At 43.5% G+C, this 22088-nt stretch overlaps 1 protein-coding gene across 2 annotated transcripts in view; it reads left to right on the top strand.

Annotated features, from left to right (window-relative positions):
- The window catches only part of MYOM3 (myomesin 3), a 224977-nt gene that overhangs the window by 108580 nt on the left and 94309 nt on the right, over positions 1–22088 (top strand). The window contains exons 12-15 of one of the 2 annotated variants that reach the window (XM_077296109.1): positions 5430–5483; positions 17158–17285; positions 17425–17602; positions 21772–21943. In XM_077296109.1, coding sequence (XP_077152224.1) covers positions 5430–5483; positions 17158–17285; positions 17425–17602; positions 21772–21943 — 532 coding nt within the window. Of the gene's footprint in view, positions 1–5429; positions 5484–17157; positions 17286–17424; positions 17603–21768; positions 21944–22088 lie in introns of both variants that reach the window. The other variant, XM_077296108.1, reaches the window with a different exon arrangement.

The following is a 22088-nucleotide window of genomic DNA, read 5'->3' as shown; positions in this document are numbered from 1 at the left end:
CGAGGTTCTCGCATGTTTGGGGGTGACACTGACTGTTAGGGCACAGTGAGTTCACTGCTGGGCCTATCACCGGGACAAACCGCCTCGCTCCCAAATGTTTGACCTGTTGCACCTGGTCCAGAAATGGCTGCAGCCAGAGTCCTCTACGCCTGCACAGATGGTAGAACGGGTGATGATGGATCGGTTTGTGCATTCCCTCCCGAGGTCCATACAGACTTGGGTTGCCCAGGGTGATCCCCAGAATGCCGACAAACTGATCGGACTGGTCGAGAGATACCAAGGGATGGAAGGCTCCTTTGGGAGGCAGCCCATGCCGTACTGGGGGTCCCAGAAAGCTGCTGAGTCCCAAAAAGGGGTGGCGGTCCAAGGTCACAAAGGGCGGGGGAGGTGGTGTCCAAGGTCCCTACGGGTGATATTATTTGTTGGAGGTGCCACGGGCCAGGACATATAGCTGCCCGTTGTTCCCAGACCACTGAGCAGATGGACTGCAGCATGGGACGCCGTTGTTCATACTATGCGTATCCAGCCTGCAGTGTGAACTCTCCGCCCAACGAGGGACCTCAAGCGTGTCCCATAAAGGTGAACGGTCGAGCAGTCACGGCACTGTTAGACTCGGGGAGCCTAGTGACCCTGGTGAGGGCCACTTTTCCTCTCCACCTGCTCCCGGGAAAGAAGGTCGGAGTGCGGTGCATACATGGTGATGCAAGGGACTACCCTTTGGCCAGGGTGGGCATTGAAACGGCATGTGGCACTGAGTCCCACATAGTCGGCGTCGTGCAGGACTTGTTGCACCCTATAATTATTGGCCGGGATTTCTGTTTGTTTTGGGATTTGTGGGGAAAAGGTTCTGAGCTCCCTAGCAAGAGTAGGGAACCAATGAACCCTGGAAGGGTGTCGCCACACCCAGAGACAGACAGGTTTCCTTTTTGTGTTCTGGTTGGGGATGAGGAGGAAATGTCCCCTGCATCTGACATTATGGAGTTAGAGGTAACCGGTGAAAATTTTGGGACTGCCCAACATAGGGACCCCACTCTGAGGGAAGCCTTTAATAATGTCACAGTTATTGACGGGGTGGTACAGGAGCCGGGGGCAGACACAAGATTTCCCCATTTTCTGATGAGTGGGGAGTTGTTGTACCGGGTCACGAAAATAAGGGAGGAGTTGGTAGAGCAGTTGGTAGTGCCGGGTCCATATAGACGGAAGGTGTTGGACATGGCCCATTCACACATCTTGGGTGGACACCTAGGGGTGGAAAAAACGCAGGAACGGGTTGTGCAGAGGTTCTATTGGCCTGATTGTCACCGGGAAATAGTGAACTATTGCAGGTCCTGCCCTACATGTCAGCTAACTGCTCCCACTCCTCATTTCCGGAACCCCCTTGTGCAACTGCCCATTATTGAGGTGCCGTTCGAGAGAATTGCCATGGACTTGGTTGGTCCCTTAGTTAAATCAGCCCAGGGCCATCAATATATATTAGTCATCCTGGACTATGCCACACGCTATCCTGAGGCAATTCACTTGAGAAATTCTTCCTCGAAGAGTATAGCCCGCGAGGTGGTCCATGTCTTTTCCCGGACAGGTCTGCCGAAGGAGATCCTGACTGACCAGGGGACACCTTTCATGAGCAAGGTGATGAGGGAGTTATGTAAAGCCCTGAAAATCTCCCAGTTGAGGACCTCGGTGTACCATCCCCAGTCAGATGGCCTTGTTGAGAGATTTAACAAGACACTGAAGAGCATGCTGAGAAAAGCTATAGAGAAAGACGGTAGAGACTGGGATTGTCTCTTACCCTATCTGATGTTTTCCATTCGTGAAGTTCCACAGGCCTCCACAGGGTTCTCACCATTTGAGCTTCTATATGGCCGACATCCGCGAGGACTCCTGGATATAGCCAAGGAAACCTGGGAAGCCGAAGTCACGCCCCACAGAAGCGTCATTGAGCATGTGGCCCTGATGCAGCAGAGGATTGCAAAGGTGATGCCTATCGTGAATGAACACCTCCTCCAGGCACAAGAAGCTCAGGCCAGAGTCTACAACCATTCTGCAAGAGTGAGGCAGTTCAATCCGGGAGATCGAGTTCTTGTGTTAGTTCCGACGGTGGAAAGCAAGTTCTTGGCCAAATGGCAAGGGCCATATGAGGTTGTCGAGAAACTTGGTGAAGTAAATTATAAAATTCACCAACCAGGAAGACGGAAACCATTCCAAGTATACCATGTCAATCTCATCAAGCCGTGGCAAGATAGAGAGCCGACAGTAACTCCATCGTTTTTAAGCAACCCAGAAGGTGAGGTTGGAGCGGTTACTATAGCGGAGACGCTATCGAAGACCCAGAAACAGCGGTGCCGGGAGTTACTCCAGAAAAACAGGGACCTGTTTTCAGAGTTGCCAGGACACACGAAGGTCATAGAGCACGAGGTCCTAACAGAGCCACATGTGCGGGTGAACGTGAAGCCCTATCGTATTCCTGAGGCTCGTCGAGAAGTTATCTCCAAGGAAGTGGAGCGTATGTTGAAGCTTGGAGTAATTGAGGAATCCAAGAGTGGTTGGTCGAGCCCAATTGTCCTGGTCCCAAAACCTGATGGAGAGTGGAGGTTTTGCAACGACTATCGGAAGTTGAATGAGGTCTCCAAGTTTGACGCTTATCCCATGCCCCGCGTTGATGAGCTCATCGAAAGGCTTGGGCACGCCAGATATATATCCACCTTTGATTTGACAAAGGGGTATTGGCAGATCCCCATGGCACAGGGAGCCAAGGAGAAGACGGCCTTTTCGACACCTGATGGATGCTTCCAGTATGTCCGGATGCCGTTTGGCCTACAGGGAGCTCCGGCGACCTTCCAGAGGGCTATGGATAGAGTCCTTGCACCCCATAAGGCCTACGCTGCTGCTTACCTAGATGATATCGTCATCTTTAGCCCGGACTGGGAAAGTCATCTGGAGAAAGTCCAAGCGGTGTTTGATGCTCTAAGAGAGGCGGGGTTTACAATAAACCCGAAGAAGTGTGCCTTGGGTAAGGAAGAAGCTAAATACCTAGGCTATATAGTGGGTCGTGGAGAAATAAAGCCACAAATCAGGAAAGTGGAGGCAATCCAAACATGGCCAAAACCACTCTCCAAAAACCAAGTTAAAACCTTTCTGGGAATCGTGGGATATTACAGGAGGTTCATCCCGAACTTCGCCACAGTGGCTGCGCCTCTGACTGATCTGCTAAAGGGGACAAAATCGGTGATGGTTAAATGGTCCAAAGAGACAGAGTCAGAGTTGAAAGGGGCTCTATGTAAGCAGCCCGTTCTGATGGCCCCAGACTTCAAGAAAGAATTTATTCTTCAGACAGATGCCTCAGATGTTGGGGTAGGAGCAGTCCTTTCCCAAGAGCTACATTGGGAGGAGCATCCTGTTCTCTATCTGAGTAGAAAGCTGTCCTCATCTGAGAAGAACTACTCAGTCGTAGAAAAAGAGTGTTTGGCCATAAAGTGGGCGGTGGACACGTTACGGTACTATCTGCTGGGTCGGAAATTCAGACTAATATCTGACCATGCCCCACTTAGATGGATGAGGGAAACAAAAGGTAGAAATGCTAGGGTCACCCGTTGGTTCTTAGCCCTGCAGGACTTCAGTTTCCATGTGGAACATAGGGCCGGAAAGCTGCACGGTAATGCGGATGCCCTATCAAGAATCCCTTGTTTAGTGGGGGAAAGTGCCAAGCCCCACAGCTTTAGGCAGAGGGGGGAGGTATGTAGCATGGCTAAAGGGTGTGTAGTCGACGGGAGATATGTGGCTTGTTGCTGTAATGTAGCCCGGAGTGTTTCTTTGTTGCACGTAACCATGTATATATATGTGTTTCAGGACCTGTGGTGATGTCAGACCACATGGCTAATCATGTGATGGGTTACTGGGTGTGGTTAGCTCTATATAAGACAGGCTAATGCTTAACACAGTAGATATGTGTGGAGGTGAAACCCTCCTGAGTGTGTTAAGGCTCCAGGACTGAGCCTGGTGGATTGGACATTTTGTTTTTCTTTTCCTGAACTAAAGGCTATTTGCTTGCTGTTATTTTGCCATGTGGTTTATGAAGTAATAAACCCTGTGAACTCATAAAGGAACGTGCCTCCTGAGTGTCAGCCATCGCACCTGAGTGAGTGAAATCCCTACAATATATATATATATATATATATATATATATATATATACACTCACTGGCCACTTTATTAGGTACACCTGTCCAACTTCTTGTTAACACTTAATTTCTAATCAGCCAATCACATGGCGGCAACTCAGTGCATTTAGGCATGTAGACATGGTCAAGACAATCTCCTGCAGTTCAAACCGAGCATCAGTATGGGGAAGAAAGGTGATTTGAGTGCCTTTGAACGTGGCATGGTTGTTGGTGCCAGAAGGGCTGGTCTGAGTATTTCAGAAACTGCTGATCTACTGGGATTTTCACGCACAACCATCTCTAGGGTTTACAGAGAATGGTCCGAAAAAGAAAAAAAATCCAGTGAGCGGCAGTTCTGTGGGCGGAAATGCCTTGTTGATGCCAGAGGTCAGAGGAGAATGGGCAGACTGGTTCGAGCTGATAGAAAGGCAACAGTGACTCAAATCGCCACCCGTTACAACCAAGGTAGGGCCTAAGAGCATCTCTGAACGCACAGTGCGTCGAACTTTGAGGCAGATGGGCTACAGCAGCAGAAGACCACACCGGGTACCACTCCTTTCAGCTAAGAACAGGAAACGGAGGCTACAATTTGTACAAGCTCATCGAAATTGGACAGTAGAAGATTGGAAAAACGTTGCTTGGTCTGATGAGTCTCGATTTCTGCTGCGACATTCGGATGGTAGGGTCAGAATTTGGCGTAAACAACATGAAAGCATGGATCCATCCTGCCTTGTATGGAGCATCTTTGGGATGTGCAGCCGACAAATCTGCGGCAACTGTGTGATGCCATCATGTCAATATGGACCAAAATCTCTGAGGAATGCTTCCAGCACCTTGTTGAATCTATGCCACGAAGAATTGAGGCAGTTCTGAAGGCAAAAGGGGTCCAACCCGTTACTAGCATGGTGTACCTAATAAAGTGGCCGGTGAGTGTATATTGTAAGGTTACAGCCGGACAAGTCCTGGATGGGAGGTATGTGTTTCCGCGGACGCTAGCCTTGGTAATGCAGGACCCAGAGAAGTGGGCTCCAGCATGGATAGTGCTGAGATATTTTTTTTTATTAGGCCCGCATTATGAGTACTGTACGTTGCTCATTTATTCCAAGGAGTATCCAATAGAAAATTACAAATAAGCCTGGACCAATAGGTTGCTTTTGTTTTGTCTAATATGTATTAAAATGCGTATGAACAGCACGGGTGTGAAATATATAAAAATACATATGTTTAATTTTTTCCACACTAATGTTACTTCTATTCCCTTTTGTATTAACAGTCATTCCATATGATGAAGCAAGGGTAATTACACTCAATAAAGAGGATCTTGAAGGTAAGCAAGTACACAAAGGATTTTAAATGAACATTAAAGGAATATGTGTGATAGATAATATAGGCCATTGTATTTATTATATTAATATATATATATATATATATATATATATATATATATATATATATATATATATATACATATATATATATATATATATATATATATATATATATATATATATAATTTTTTTATTTTTTGGGGGGGGGATTGTAAGACTTACCCCAAATTTTGAGGAGAAAGATGTGATTGTGCTTCTTATAATGGATGAGTCTTATTGCTTACCGGGGGGTGGTGGCTGTGGTGAAGCGGGGTCCCAGGGTCATTGCTGGAGAAGGCAGGAGTGGGGTGATGCTGGGATGAGGGGGTGTTCCGATGTGCAGCGCGCTGCTGCGGGTGTCCGGTTCTGCTGCGGGAGTCCGGTGCTGCTGTGGGTGTCCGGTGCTGCAGGGGTCTCCGGGGCTGCTGTGGGGTTCTCTGGTGCTGCTGTGGGGGGTTTCAGTGTGTCGAGGGCCCTGCCAACATTTTAGTGGAAGGCCAGAGCCCCCCACAGTTCCATGGTTTCCTATGCAGTGGACTCCGGGAAAATACTGAAGTGTGGACGAAATGCACGTCGGGGTGGAGAGACACGGCACAGGCACCACACACTGTGAGTATTGCATAGATTTCAGTCTATATAGTTATACTAAAGGCCCCGTCTCACTAAGCGATTTACCAACGATCACGACCAGCGATACGACCTGGCCGTGATCGTTGGTAAGTCGTTGTGTGGTCGCTGGGGAGCTGTCACACAGACAGCTCTCTCCAGCGACCAACGATCAGGGGAACGACTTCGGCATCGTTGAAACTGTCTTCAACGATGCCGAAGTCCCCCTGCAGCACCCGGGTAACCAGGGTAAACATCGGGTTACTAAGCGCAGGGCCGCGCTTAGTAACCCGATGTTTACCCTGGTTACCAAAAAAAACAAACACTACATACTCACCTTTCGGTGTCCAGGTCCCTTGCCGTCTGCTTCCTGCTCTGACTGAGATCCGGCCGTACAGTGAGAGCAGATCACAGCGGTGACGTCACTGCTGTGCTCTCACTTCTCAGTGTACGGCCGGCAGTCAGTGAGAGCAGGAAGCAGACGGCAAGGGACCTGGACACCGAAAGGCGAGTATGTACTGTTTGTTTTTTTTGGTAACCAGGGTAAACATCGGGTTACTAAGCGCGGCCCTGCGCTTAGTAACCCGATGTTTACCCTGGTTACCAGTGAAGACATCGCTGGATCGGTGTCACACACACCGATTCAGCGATGTCAGCGGGGCCTCAACGACCAAAAAAAGTTCCAGGCCATTCCGACACGACCAGCGATCTCGCAGCAGGGGCCTGATCGCTGGTACGTGTCACACATAGCGAGATCGCTATGGAGGTCGCTGTTGCGTCACAAAACTTGTGACTCAGCAGCGATCTCGCTAGCGATCTCGCTATGTGAGACGGGGCCTTAACTATGGAGGAGTTGTTTGCTTTGGTGTATAAGGATTAGTGGCACCAGTGTGTGTTTAGCAATAGGAGCCTTGGACATTGCCAGGCTATGCTTTCATATGTAATTTAGGTGCATTTTGTTTCCTTTTCTTGTTTTTCTGCATTCATTTGCCTCTAATATTATCCATTCACTATAGACTGTCCCCTTTAATCATTTTTGTTACATAATAATTATATATGTTATTGGTGTGTTTAAAGGGACCTGTAGCCTGATGTGTCTCTTACATCTGAGGTTACTTTTTTGTTTATTTTGTTCAAATTGGTTAATTTTACAAAAAATTAATAAAATAGAATTTTTATTGATTTTTTTGAAGTTGTGCATTTCTGTTCACTCCCTTTGGGTATCTTAGTGTAACAGATAGAATATGTAATTGAATGCCTAGCACATCATTATTCTTGGATCCTCTAATGATAAATTATTTAGGGTCATTCCATATCAAGTGATCCAAATATGAATATTTTTTTTACCTTACGTCTTTAGATTTTTTTTATTTTTTGTTTTTATGAAGTACAACTTTAGTTAATTACAAATTAAAAGTTTAGAATTTTTTTCTTCATCAGTTAATTTTTTACAGATTTTTAAAGTTTTGAAAAAGCATGGATTTTGGCCTGGTATGGCTTTACATTTTCTATCATATCTCGGGCTAGAATTAAGATATAGAGGTGGGAGAGGCATCATTTTTCTCAGAACGGTACTGGCTTTCATTTGATATGTCACAAGACTATGTTTCTTTATATTTTGTTTTGGAGAAATCAAATTAAAAATTTTGATGCGCAATTCTGAAAAAAACGTATGTTTTAAAATTGTGAAAACATGCATGTGTGTTACTTGTGTCCTTGTTTATATTTGTACAGGGATTCAACTTGGGATCTATCACATTTGTATTTTTTTTTAAGCCTTGAATCATCTGATTTTATGTTTGTGTGAGTTTCTTCCTTTTTTCTTTTCAAATTACAACTTATTGCATTCAACATTTATATGTAACAATAAAGAAACACAAAAAAAAAATACCGAAGTGCCAGAATAAACACATCTTAATCATCATAACAACTTGCTCAGCATTTTCAACCTGAATTCATTGAACAAGCCAAAAGATAAAAGGTGATCACATCCTCAAGTGTGATTTTCTAAATACAGTCTTGTCCTAATTATGTTAAAAACAAGAATAAAAGAACCAATATTTCTACCACCTATTTATACATGGAACATTTTTTTTTCTATTATATCACTAAACATGTCATTTCTGAAGTGTTTAAGAAGAATAGTCCAGTAGTTAAATCCTCATACTATAAAATATGAACTAATCAAACAATTAATAGTAGGTTTTTACACTGGCCTGTGTCAATGTGTCCCTTCTAGTGGGTGAAATGTCATCTTGCCCATAAGCGCAATGGCCGTTTCCTTCTGTGTCAGAGTATGTGCGGCTGTCATGGTGCTCGGCTCCACCTGAGTTAGATCTGGTTTTTGTTCACTTTTACAATGTCTGGTTTTCTTGGATACACATAGGACGGCGCTGGACCAGAAGGTGCAGAAAAGTCCTTTCTACGTCTTCATTTTCACAATCTTTGGAGAGTCCAGTAGCCGTCAGCGCCGATCATATTCACAGGTCACATAGCCAGTTGTCATCCATTGCCGATCTTGTGCCTTCTTCTACCACCTCATGGACGTCACTGTCTTTATTTCCACTACATGGGATGACAGTCCGGTATTGCTGAGTCCCTGTGATGGGTTCTGCTTCCTGTAACCGATGTTATAACAAACTCTCCTCCTCCTCCTCCTCTTTGTAGTCCTGGTTTGTACAATACATGAACTGGATGTTAAGAGTATTTTTCTCTCTCCATTTGAGGAGTTGCCTGGGTGATAAGATTTGGTGTGAATACGGTCTGTGGAGACCCAGGCTGCCGGCCTGTCATCTGCTCTGCAGTCACTGTCTACCCCTGGTCATTCTCAGCCCTAACAAAGCTTCTCCTCTGTCCTCTCCTGCTTCTAAGCTGTAACATAATAAAATAATACAGTAATATCTAGCAATCATGGATTATTTGGCAAATCTAGACCCCACACTGTTAGACCACAAGCTGAGCAGATCTGAAATCAAGATTTTTGAACTGACACTGTAATAGTTTTATTTGTTAAAATATGATCCCATCATGATCCCATCTTGTGTTTTGGTACAGATGTGAATAGGAGCATAGCAGGCACATGTGCAGTTTTTGAAATTTTTAAATTAAACGTTTTTTTCGGAAATGCGTTTTAAAGTTTTGCGCTTGCGCTCGCATAGGTAAATTATTATCAAAGATACGCTTGTGACATATCTGGTGAAAGCCTGTACTGTTCTGAGTAGAATGGTGTTTATTTTGTTTCTCTATCTCTTTTCTAGCCTGAGTTATGGGGAGAAATGTAAAGGCAGGCAACACCGAAATTCGCACTTTTTCCGAACTTTGAAAATCAATAAAAAATTTAAAAAAAAATCTAGAATTTTTTTTTCTTCACATTTTGCATTCTCTGACACACTATTACCAAATAACAAAATCTCAAAAGAATTAAAAATATAGTGGTAAAAATCATTGGTTCACTTGACATGGAATGACCCTTATATATAGTATATATACACACATATATATATATATATATATATATATATATATATATATATATATTGTCTTTTAAAAGATGACACATTTCACATAATTTATAATGATCAGTTTCATTTTTCAGCACATAGCAAAGATGTAGTAGCTAGCTTACAGCTCTGGAATACAGTACATGTATTTTTTTATGATTTTGAATGCTGTTGCTACATTTACTAGATTAATTTGATCCAATTGTGGGAGTAACCTCACTCTGATGCATCGGTAAATCACAATGCACCTGTACAACAGGAGTCTTACCACTTTGCTCTGCCAACAGGGTGTCACTGCCGATGTCATGTTGATTGACAGACGGTTCAGCCTAATGCAACACGAAACTGTCTGTCAATCAACATGATTTCAGCATTGATGCTCATTAACTTAGCAAAGTGGAAGAGAAGAAACTGCTCTGTCAACATGACATCACAGGAAGCAGGAGATTAAGTGGCAGGAGCCACACTGAACAACTTAACAACGATAACGACAGCGATCCGTGACGTTGCAGCGTCCTGGATAGCGATATTGTTGTGTTTGACATGCAGCAGCGATCAGGATTCTGCTGTAACATCGTTGGTCGGAGCTAGAAGGCCAGCACCTTATTTCGTCGCTTGATCACCCGCTGACATCGTTGAATCGGCGTGTGTGACACCGATCCAGCGATGTGTTCACTGGTAACCAGGGTAAACATTGGGTTACTAAGCGCAGGGCCGCGCTTAGTAACCCGATATTTACCCTGGTTACCATTGTAAATGTAAAAAAACCCAAACACTACATACTTACATTCCGGTGTCTGTCGCGTCCCCCGGCGTCCGCTTCCCTGCACTGTGTCAGCGCCGGCCGGCCGAAAAACAGAGCACAGCGGTGACGTCACCGCTCTGCTTTGCGGCCAGTGCTTACACAGGATGCAGGAGGAGTGCAGGGAAACGGACGCTGGGGGATGTGACAGGCACCGGAATGTGATTATGTGGGGGTTTTTTTTACATTTACAATGGTAACCAGGGTAAACATCGGGTTACTAAGCGCGGCCCTGAGCTTAGTAATCCGATGTTTACCCTGGTTACCCAGGGACTTCGGCATCGTTGGTCGCTGGAGAGCTGTCTGTGTGACAGCTCTCCAGCGACCACACAACGACGAAACAGCGACGCTGCAACGATCGGCATCGTTGTCTATATCGCTGCAGCGTCGCTTAATGTGACGGTACCTTAACCCCTTCACCCCCAAGGGTGGTTTGCACGTTAATGACCGGGCCAATTTTTACAATTCTGACCACTGTCCCTTTATGAGGCTATAACTCTGGAACGCTTTGACGGATCTTGGCGATTCTGACACTGTTTTCTCGTGACATATTGTACTTCATGTTAGTGGTAAAATTTATTCGATATAACTTGTGTTTATTTGTGAAAAAAATGGAAATTTGGCGAAAATTTTGAAAATTTTGCAATTTTCCAACTTTGAATTTTTATGCCCTTAAATCACAGACATATGTCACGCAAAATACTTAATAAGTAACATTTCCCACATGTCTACTTTACATCAGTACAATTTTGGAACCAAAATTTTTTTTTGTGACGAAGTTATAAGGGTTAAAAGTTGACCAGCAATTTCTCATTTTTACAACACCATTTTTTTTTAGGGACCACATCTCATTTGAAGTCATTTTGAGGGGTCTATATGATAGAAAATACTCAAGTGTGACACCATTCTAAAAACTGCACCCCTCAAGGTGCTCAAAACCACATTCAAGAAGTTTATTAACCCTTCAGGTGTTTCACAGGAATTTTTGGAATGTTTAAATAAAAATGAACATTTAACTTTTTTTCACACAAAATTTATTTCAGCTCCAATTTGTTTTATTTTACCAAGGGTAACAGGAGAAAATGGACCCCCAAAGTTGTTGTACAATTTGTCCTGAGTACGCTGATACCCCATATGTGGGGGTAAACCACTGTTTGGGCGTATGGCAGAGCTCGGAAGGAAAGGAGCGCCATTTGACTTTTCAATGCAAAATTGACTGGAATTGAGATGGGACGCCATGTTGCGTTTGGAGAGCCCCTGATGTGCCTAAACACTGAAACCCCCTACAAGTGACACCATTTTGGAAAGTAGACCCCCTAAGGAACTTATCTTGATGTGTGGTGAGCACTTTGACCCACCAAGTGCTTCACAGAAGTTTATAATGCAGAGCCGTAAAAATAAAAAATCATATTTTTTCACAAAAATGATCTTTTCGCCCCCAATTTTTTATTTTCCCAAGGGTAAGAGAAGAAATTGGACCCCAAAAAATGTTGTGCAATTTGTCCTGAGTACGCTGATACCCCATATGTGGGTGTAAACCATTGTTTGGGCGCATGGCAGAGCTTGGAAGAGAAGGAGCGCCATTTGACTTTTCAATGCAAAATTGACTGGAATTGAGATGGGACGCCATGTTGCGTTTGGAGAGCCCCTGATGTGCCTAAACATTGAAACTCCCTACAAGTGACACCATTTTGGAAAGTAGACCCCCTAAGGAACTTATCTAGATGTGTGGTGAGCACTTTGACCCACCAAGTGCTTCACAGAAGTTTATAATGCAGAGCCGTAAAAATAAAAAATCATATTTTTTCACAAAAATGATCTTTTTGCCCCCAATTTTTTATTTTCCCAAGGGTAAGAGAAGAAATTGGACCCCAAAAAATGTTGTGCAATTCGTCCTGAGTACGATGATACCCCATATGTGGGTGTAAACCATTGTTTGGGCGCATGGCAGAGCTTGGAAGGGAAGGAGCGCCATTTGACTTTTCAATGCAAAATTGACTGGAATTGAGATGGGACGCCATGTTGCGTTTGGAGAGCCCCTGATGTGCCTAAACACTGAAACTCCCTACAAGTGACACCATTTTGGAAAGTAGACCCCCTAAGGAACTTATCTAGATGTGTGGTGAGCACTTTGACCCACCAAGTGCTTCACAGAAGTTTATAATGCAGAGCCGTAAAAATAAAAAATCATATTTTTTCACAAAAATGATCTTTTTGCCCCCAATTTTTTATTTTCCCAAGGGTAAGAGAAGAAATTGGACCCCAAAAAATGTTGTGCAATTTGTCCTGAGTACGATGATACCCCATATGTGGGTGTAAACCATTGTTTGGGCGCATGGCAGAGCTTGGAAGGGAAGGAGCGCCATTTGACTTTTCAATGCAAAATTGACTGGAATTGAGATGGGACGCCATGTTGCGTTTGGAGAGCCCCTGATGTGCCTAAACATTGAAACTCCCTACAAGTGACACCATTTTGGAAAGTAGACCCCCTAAGGAACTTATCTAGATGTGTTTTGAGAGCTTTGAACCCCCAAGTGTTTCACTACAGATTATAACGCAGAGCCGTGAAAATAATTTTTTTTTTTCTCTCAAAAATGATTTTTTAGCCCCCAGCTTTGTATTTTTACAAGGGTAACAGAATAAATTGGACCCCAAAATTTGTTTTCCAATTTGTCCTGAGTACGCTGATACCCCATATGTGGGGGGGAACCACTGTTTGGGTGCATGACAGAGCTCGGAAGGGAAGGAGCGCCATTTGGAATGCAGCCTTAAATGGATTGGTCTGCAGGCGTCACGTTGCATTTGCAGAGCCCCTGATGTACCCAAACAGTACAAACCCCCCACAAGTGACCCCATATTGGAAACTAGACCTCCCAAGGAACTTATCTAGATGTGTTGTGAGAACTTTGAACCCCCAAGTGTTTCACTACAGTTTATAACGCAGAGCCGTAAAAATAAAACATCTTTTTTTCCCACAAAAATGATTTTTAGCCCCCAAAATTTTTATTTTCCTAAGGATAACAAGAGAACTTGGACCCCAGAAGTTGTTGTTCAATTTGTCCCGAGTACGCTGATAACACATATGTTGGGGTAAACCCCTTTTTGGGCGCACGGGAGAGCTCGGAAGGGAAGCAGCACTGTTTTACTTTTTCAACGCAGAATTGGCTGGAATTGAGATTGGACGCCATGTCGCGCTTGGAGAGCCCCTGATGTGCCTGGACAGTGGAAACTCCCCAATTCTACCTGAAACCCTAACCCAAACACACCCCTAACCCTAATCCCAACGGTAACCCTAACCACACCCCTAGCCCTGACACACCCATAATTCTAATCCCAACCCTAATCCAAACGTAAATGTAATCCAAACCCTAACCCTAACTTTAGCCCCAACCCTAACTTTAGCCCCAACCCTAACTTTACCTCCAACCCTAGCCCTAACCCTAACCCTACCCCTAACCCTAACCCTAAACGTGACTGAAATACATGGCACTGAAATACGTGGCACTGAAATACGTGGCACTGAAATACGTGGCACTGAAATACGTGATACATGGCACTGAAATACGTGGCACTGAAACACGTGGCACTGAAATACGTGATACGTGGCACTGAAATACGTGGCACTGAAATACGTGGCACTTAAATACGTGGCACTTAAATACGTGGCACTGAAATATGTGATACGTGGCACTTAAATACGTGGCACTGAAATACGTGGCACTGAAATACGTGGCACTGAAATACGTGGCACTGAAATACGTGGCACTTAAATACGTGGCACTTAAATACGTGGCACTGAAATATGTGATACGTGGCACTTAAATACGTGGCACTTAAATACGTGGCACTGAAATACGTGGCACTTAAATACGTGGCACTTAAATACATGGCACTTAAATACGTGGCACTTAAATACGTGGCACTGAAATATGTGATACGTGGCACTGAAACACGTGGCACTGAAATACGTGATACGTGGCACTGAAATACGTGGCACTGAAATACGTGGCACTGAAATACGTGGCACTGAAATATGTGGCACTGAAATACGTGGCACTGAAATACGTGGCACTGAAATACGTGATACGTGGCACTGAAATACGTGATACGTGGCACTGAAATACGTGGCACTGAAATACGTGATACGTGGCACTGAAATACATGGCACTGAAATACGTGGCACTGAAATACGTGGCACTATGACTGTCAGAAAATGTTCATTAAACGGTTAGGGGTGAGGTTAGGGGTAGAGTTAGGGTTAGGGTTTGGATCCCTTTATCACCTTGATGGTGGTGGGTGGCTTTTCAGTGTGTTTTCTGTTTTTTTTCGATAAAAATGCATGCGTTTTTAACGCAAACAAACGCATGTGCTTAAAAACGCAAGAAAATACTGCAGGTTGTATTTCTGAAAATGAACGCATGCAGAAAAAAACCGCATGCGTTTGAAAACGCGACCAAACGCGTACAAAAAAACGCATGCGTTTTCAATGTTAAATATAGGGAAAAAACGCATGTGTTTTTTTGTGCAAAAAACGCTGCAGACAAAAACGCAAGTGTGAAACCAGCGACGCTTTTTATAGCAAAAAAGTTTTTGCGTCTCCACATTTTGAGACCTATAATTTTTCCACATTTTGCTCCACAGAGTCATGTGAGGTCTTGTTTTTTGCGGGACGAGTTGACGTTTTTATTGGTAACATTTTCGGACACGTGACCGTTTTTGATCGCTTTTTATTCAGATTTTTGTGAGGCAGAATGACCAAAAACCTGCTATTCATGAATTTCTTTTGGGAGAGGCGTTTATACCGTTCCGCGTTTGGTAAAATTGATAAAGCAGTTTTATTCTTCGGGTCAGTACGATTACAGCGATATCTCATTTATATCATTTTTTTATGTTTTGGCGCTTTTATACGATAAAAACTATTTTATAGAAAAAATAATTATTTTGGTATCGCTTTATTCTCAGGACTATAACTTTTTTATTTTTTTGCTGATGATGCTGTATGGTGGCTTGTTTTTTGCGGGACAAGATGACGTTTTCAGCGGTACCATGGATATTTATATCAGTCTTTTTGATCGCGTGTTATTCCACTTTTTGTTCGGCGGTATGGTAATAAAGCGTTGTTTTTTGCCTCGTTTTTTTTTTTTTTTTCTTACGGTGTTTACTGAAGGGGTTAACTAGTGGGGCAGTTTTATAGGTTGGGTCGTTACGGACGCGGCGATACTAAATATGTGTACTTTTATTGTTTTGTTTTTTTTATTTAGATAAAGAAATGTATTTATGGGAATAATATATATATTTTTTTTATTATTTATTTAGGAATTTGTTTTTTTATTTTTTTTACACATGTGGAAATTTTTTTTTTTTACTTTTTTACTTTGTCCCAGGGGGAAACATCACAGATCATTGATCTGGCAGTGTGCACAGCACTCTGCCAGATCTGCGATCTGCTGTGCAGGGCTGCAGGCTTACCAGCGTCTGCTCTGAGCAGACACTCGGTAAGCCACCTCCTTCCCTGCAGGACCCGGATGCCGCGGCCATCTTGGATCCGGGACCTGCAGCCAGGAAGGAGGTAGGAGACCCTCGCAGCAACGCGATCACATCGCGTTGCTCCGGGGGTCTCAGGGAAGCCCGCAGGGAGCCCCCTCCCTGCGCGATGCTTCCCTATACCGCCGGTACACTGCGATCATGTTTGATCGCGGTGTGCCGGGGGTTAATGTGCCGGGGGCGGTCCGTGACCGCTCCTGGCACATAGTGCCGGATGTCAGCTGCGATAGGCAGCTGACACCCGGCCGCGATCGGCCGCGCTCCCCCCGTGAGCGCGGCCGATCGCGTATGACGTACTATCCCGTCGGCGGTCATACGGGCCACCCCACCTTGACGGGATAGTACGTCAGATGTCAGGAAGGGGTTAAGGCCCCTTTCACACATCAGTTTTTTGCTATCAGTTGCAATCCGTCGAATTTTGAAAAAACGATTCCAGTGACTGCTGCCGCCGGATCCGTTTTTTTCTCATAGACTCGTATTAGCGACGGATTGTGACATTTCATCCGTTGTACGCTGGATTCATTGAAAATTGTTTGTCCGGCGGCCAGAGACAACAGACAAAGTAAAGTTTTTTGTGTACGTCAAAAAACGGACAGTGACGGATCCGTTGCCGTCTGTCGTTTGCTCGAATAGAAGCCGATGGCGCCGTATCCATCAAATGACGGAATCCGGAGACAGATTCCATTTTTTTAACTGAGCATGCTTCGATTTATTTTGGATCAAATTAGCCAGATCCGCTAGTCGGATCCGTTGAAAAAACAAATCCGTTGCATCAGTTTTTCACAATCTGCGACGGATCCGTCGAGCCAATGGATTGTGACTGACGGCAAAAAACTGATGTGTGAAAGGGGCCTTAGCCTTGAGGGATCATCACAGTGCAGCAGAGGCAAGTAGTTGCTAACTGCTCAGTCCCATAGGGAACATAACAACAAAAAAACAGATAAGACCTTTTATTCAGGATACCGTATGTAGTTGATACTAATCAAAACCAAACTTACGACTAGTGGGAGGAGTGCATGACCAATATGGAGGCAATTGCAACTCTCTCATGTACAGTATAATGTACATGTTCATGTATAATGAACTTATGTATCATGGATAACATAATATTATGTCCTCAGGAACACTATAATGTAATAATTATGACTATTATCTGACTATTTGTCATTCCAATTAAAATAGATGATGTCAAAGTACCAACACCGCCAAAAAATGTCCATGCCTCAGAGGTCACTGAAGACTATGTTGTTCTTTCATGGGATGAACCTGATCCATGTGGCAAGGAGCCTGTTAAATACTATATAGAAAAGGTATACACTTACTCAATAATATTAATACTAACATTGTCAACTAGGTGATATAAGTAGACAAATAAAGATAATGTTTCATATTGCCACTGAAAAATATACTAATTATTGAGTATTTTCAATGATGTTTCTATATTACTAGTGCATTGAAGGAAACAACAGATGGGAAAGGATAAACACCAGTCCCCATTCTCCACGGTTTTCTGTGATGGATCTTGAAAAAGGCAAATCTTACTGTTTCCGGGTACAAGCGGCAAACAAACATGGAGTCAGTGATCCGTCTACTGCAAGTTCTCCAATATCTCTTAAAGCTACATTAGGTGACTGTCTCCATTCTCTCTACATACAGTACATTTTCCATTTAAGCTTGTGTATGTACTAGATGTAAAGAGTAAGACATATCAAAGATAATTTATCTTCAAAAAAATGCATATTATCATGAAGAATAATGTACAGCGAGGTAAACGTCTGATGTATCAATAAATAATAATAATAATATATCTGAAGGATGTAGTACTAATTACACAAACATCATAAAACAGGCCTAAACCAAAACAGTATAAAAAATAGTGATCAACTAAAGCAGGAAGGGGGACCTCTGGCCCCAGGGCCATTTACGGCCCTCGATGACCTTTTATCAGGCCCTCAGGCAGATTCTCAGGGACCGCATTCTTGGGCAGGGAGGTGTATTTTGATTGCCACCAGCTCGTTCATTTCTTCTTGCTCTGTTAGCAAACACACAGTGTTCACTACTGAACACTAAAGGGCATGCAATGAAAGATCACATCCTGACACCAGTGCCAGAGTCAGGATGTAGTGTGTGGGCGGAGTATGTACGGCCCCCGAAGGATGGTATAAATATCCAAATGGCCCTTGGCAGAAAAGATTCCCCTCCCTTGGACTAAAGAATGGACATCAAAGGTGAAAAATACAACAAAAACAGAAGATTGAACCCCAAAATTAATGGGTTTAATAACAGTGCAAAAGCCATTATATTCTTTGTCACAGGATTGTTAGAGCACAAGGTACAATCTGTAATAGTACAAATGCTATTGCTATGATGCTGTATATGTTTGTACAGAAGACTGGGAATAAAGCCCATTCAGCCTCTAGATGTGGAAAGCTGGTAGAGACATACCCCAAAGGACTTGCAGCAGTAATGTGGTCCTACAAAGTACTGACTCAGGGGGGCTGAATACAAAAGCATCTCACAATTTTCAGATTTATATTTTTTAAATAATTATTAATTAATAATTTTTAAATAATTAGAAAACCATATGTAATTTTACACTTCACAAATACTTGATACTTTGTGTTGGTAAATCACATAAAATTCCAATAAAATAACCAAGTTTTAATACTTTTTCAAGACACTGTATATATAAATGCTATGAAACATTAGAAAACTATGATATGTTATACCAGGAGCTGCTTTCTAATGGTGTGTTGAGTGCAACAATAATGCCTAAATCAAAAACATCCCTCATCATTATAAACCTCCCAAACTAAACCTGGCTACACCATCATCACTGGTTAATAATGAATATTGGAAATATGCTCACAGCTACACTTAAAGGGACCTGTCACAAAAGCGCCATTTACCTACGGATATAATGGGGAATCTGCAGTTGTTGAGTGCTTGTCAGTTAACGCTCAGTTTTTCACAATTTACGACGGATCTGTCGAGCAACCGGATTGAGCCTGATGGCAAAAAACTGATGTGTGAAAGCAGCCTAACTGGAAGTTTCTTCTCTGTGCAGCCGCTCGCTTCAAGTTATTGGGAGAGTCGTACAGGAAGCTCGTACATACCTTGTCACTATAGAGTAAGCACAGTAATCTCTCCCCGGTATATTGACTGACAGCCAGCTCTACATACACACATTGCAGAAAAGGCTGTCAGTCAAGCTGTAGGGGGAGTGATAATAATATGCTCAGTATATAGTGAGCACTAACTGTTTTGGCTCCCTGCACCACCCAGATGACTGAAAGCTAACAGCTGCAGAGAGAATATAAGTTCCTTATTTCCCTGTTGTCAATGTTCCATCTACACTGCCAAAAACGATTAAAAGGTTATTTACCTGCAAATTACCTCTATATCTGCAAGTAAATTGTGTTTTATAGGCAACCGGTTCTCATTAAGGCCTGTATCCACATTACAGTATCGTTGGCCAAACTCGCTGATATTGGTGGTATCACATGACAGTTTATTGTGTATGTGAGCCTCCGACTCTCCCCCAACAGTTGAGAAGGATCTAATTCTCTGTCAAATTTCCAGCATGTGATCCTTTTGTTTTCTAGCCTCAGTCAGAGTAGTCTGGCAATGACTATGTTATAGAGAACACAGGAGTCCTTGACCAGCGATCCTATGTATAAGGGATTCTGGAGCGATAGATGCTGGCTGAATGATTGTTCGACCGAAAGCTTTCTATTATACATGGGGGGCTATAGTGGTGCTTCAAGATCTAACAAGTTATCCACAGCATAGGTGACCAACCACTGAGACCCTCAATGATTGCCAGAACAGGGGACTTGTACTTGAGTTTCACTTTGTTTGTCCCATAGAGTTTTAATGAAGTGTCCCTGGGCGCACTATTCAAATAGGGGCTTCCAGTCCCCTATCATGGGGATCCATGGAGGTCCAGTGGATACACACCACTGATCTACTAATTAACACTTATCCTGTAGTTAGGTAATGGCTTGTTAGACCTGGAATACCATTGATTACTTTGGGTGAAATAGTCTCTAAACAGTAGTGCCATCTAGTTTCCACAAAAGGGTGAAATAGATAGACTTTTTCACTATTGCAACCCCTAAATAAGTACAGGTAAAATATTACTGCAAGTACAGTAGTAACAGCAACAGAGAATCGTTCATCCCACCACGATAATTCATAATATTGTGTCAGCCATAAAAAAACGTTTAGTCCAGAAAATATGCAGACTGAGGCACTGCTCATACACGTGTCCCAGCAAGTGCAGTTAGAGCACTAATATGCCTGCCACAGACTCTTAATATCACAATAGTAACTTAGAAGCCACATAAATATATGACCTCTGATAATAATTACTGTGGTCATAATTATGCTTTCATAACAATGATAATATTGAGAGAGAAAATATTAAAGATTTACGCCGGTGAAATTTTTCTTTGCTCATAGGCCTCCATCTTTTCATAGCACTCTGTGCCAGTCCAGAACCACGTGACTGCATATTTAACCTGCCAGATCACTATGTAGAGTGGTAGTTACTCTCTCATTGTAATGGCTGTGAGGCAGTGACCGGTGTTATATGCGAGGGTCGCTATGTGTCCCCCAGGATGTGCGAAGAAGAAACATATGGAGGCCGGGGGAGTGCATTGCAGTCACAGGCATAGCTGTGATTGCAAGGCAGAATAGAAGTAAGTGTCAGTCTTGGTCCAGCTATTTGTCCAAGGCAGATTTAAGAAAACCCACCATGGGCTTTTATTTTTTAAATGGACTACAGAATAGTAGTGGGGCAGTCCATTTCCTTCCCCGGCCCCAGGTTTTCTATGTGGCTCACAGCCACAGGTTTGTCTGTAAAAACCCCTGCTGCAGAGGGTTGGGTGTGTCAGTTTTGGTCTTGCAAGCAGGCAGAGCAGAAGGCTTTGCAGAGCTCAACCTGTGTGAGACAACACAGCGTCAAGCGGAGCCAAAAGGCCTGGCACCCTAAGCATACATGGTGGTGCAGTCACCCACAGCAACCGGTCACGGACTGTCTGTGTTTTTTCCCGGCTGCGATCCAGAGGATGCGACTTACTTCTCCTGTTTTGTGAGTACGCTGTTTATTAAAAGAGACTTTACTTTGAACTAGTCCTGGGTTACTGCCTCATCACTGCTCAGCGTTGATACCGCTGCACCAGTCAGAAGGTCGTATAAATCAGACCGAGATTGGAATGCAGCGCTCAGACTGGCTAGTGGCTCTCCCTAGCCAAACGTGGCAGCTTAATGTATGCAGCTGTCACATTTGGGTCAGGATAGCAATCAGCCAGTCGGTGTACTGCGTTCTGATCTCGGCCCAAATTATATGGCCGTCTCACTGCAACCTAAGTCTATGAGACTCAGAGCAAGGTTCTCTAATCTCATTCTAAGCCTCATAGACTTGAATTGAGAAACTTCAAGAAGCTTCCTCTGCTCCACACAGCAACCACTGTGTGATAAGGCAGGTCACAAACGAAGTCTGTGAGAGCCCCAGGGACGAGAGAGCCGCTGAAACTGGGAGAAGATGGTGACTGACATGATACTAGCATACAACAGCTAACAAACCATGAAATAAAAAAGACAGGAGAGGAGATTTAGTTTAGTATAATTACTCAGTTTGAACCCACTGAGACTAAGGTAAAAATAAACCACATCCATTAACAAAATACAAAAATAATCAATGCAGAATGTGATAGCGGCACTCATGTCATAGCTCATTTTTTATTACATTTATGAAAATAGACATAATTAGATGTTTTCACCCTACAGCAGTTCCTCCTGCACCCGGGCACATTTCTGCCCTCCGAGACACAAAGACATCTGCAGTCGTACAGTGGGAGAAAGTAGAGCGTGCACCTGAGATCCTCGGTTATTACTTGTACAGTCGAATAGTAGGGGACGCTGAATGGCAACCTGTAAACAACAAGCCACTGCAATGTACCAGGTAAGTAACTGGGGAATGCTTCATTTCCCTTTGATTGATGATGATTACCAGGACCCCAGAAGTAAGAACAGCATAGCTGGTTAAGTGCTAGAATTTCATAAGTCCATGTCAAAATATGCAACCTAAAACAGCAAGCCACATAATG

The sequence above is a fragment of the Ranitomeya variabilis genome, chromosome 3 (genome assembly GCF_051348905.1).
Source record: "Ranitomeya variabilis isolate aRanVar5 chromosome 3, aRanVar5.hap1, whole genome shotgun sequence".
In the NCBI taxonomy this organism is placed as follows: domain Eukaryota; kingdom Metazoa; phylum Chordata; class Amphibia; order Anura; family Dendrobatidae; genus Ranitomeya; species Ranitomeya variabilis.
Note: the sequence above shows the minus strand (reverse complement) of the source record. Positions and strands in the feature narration are given on the sequence as shown.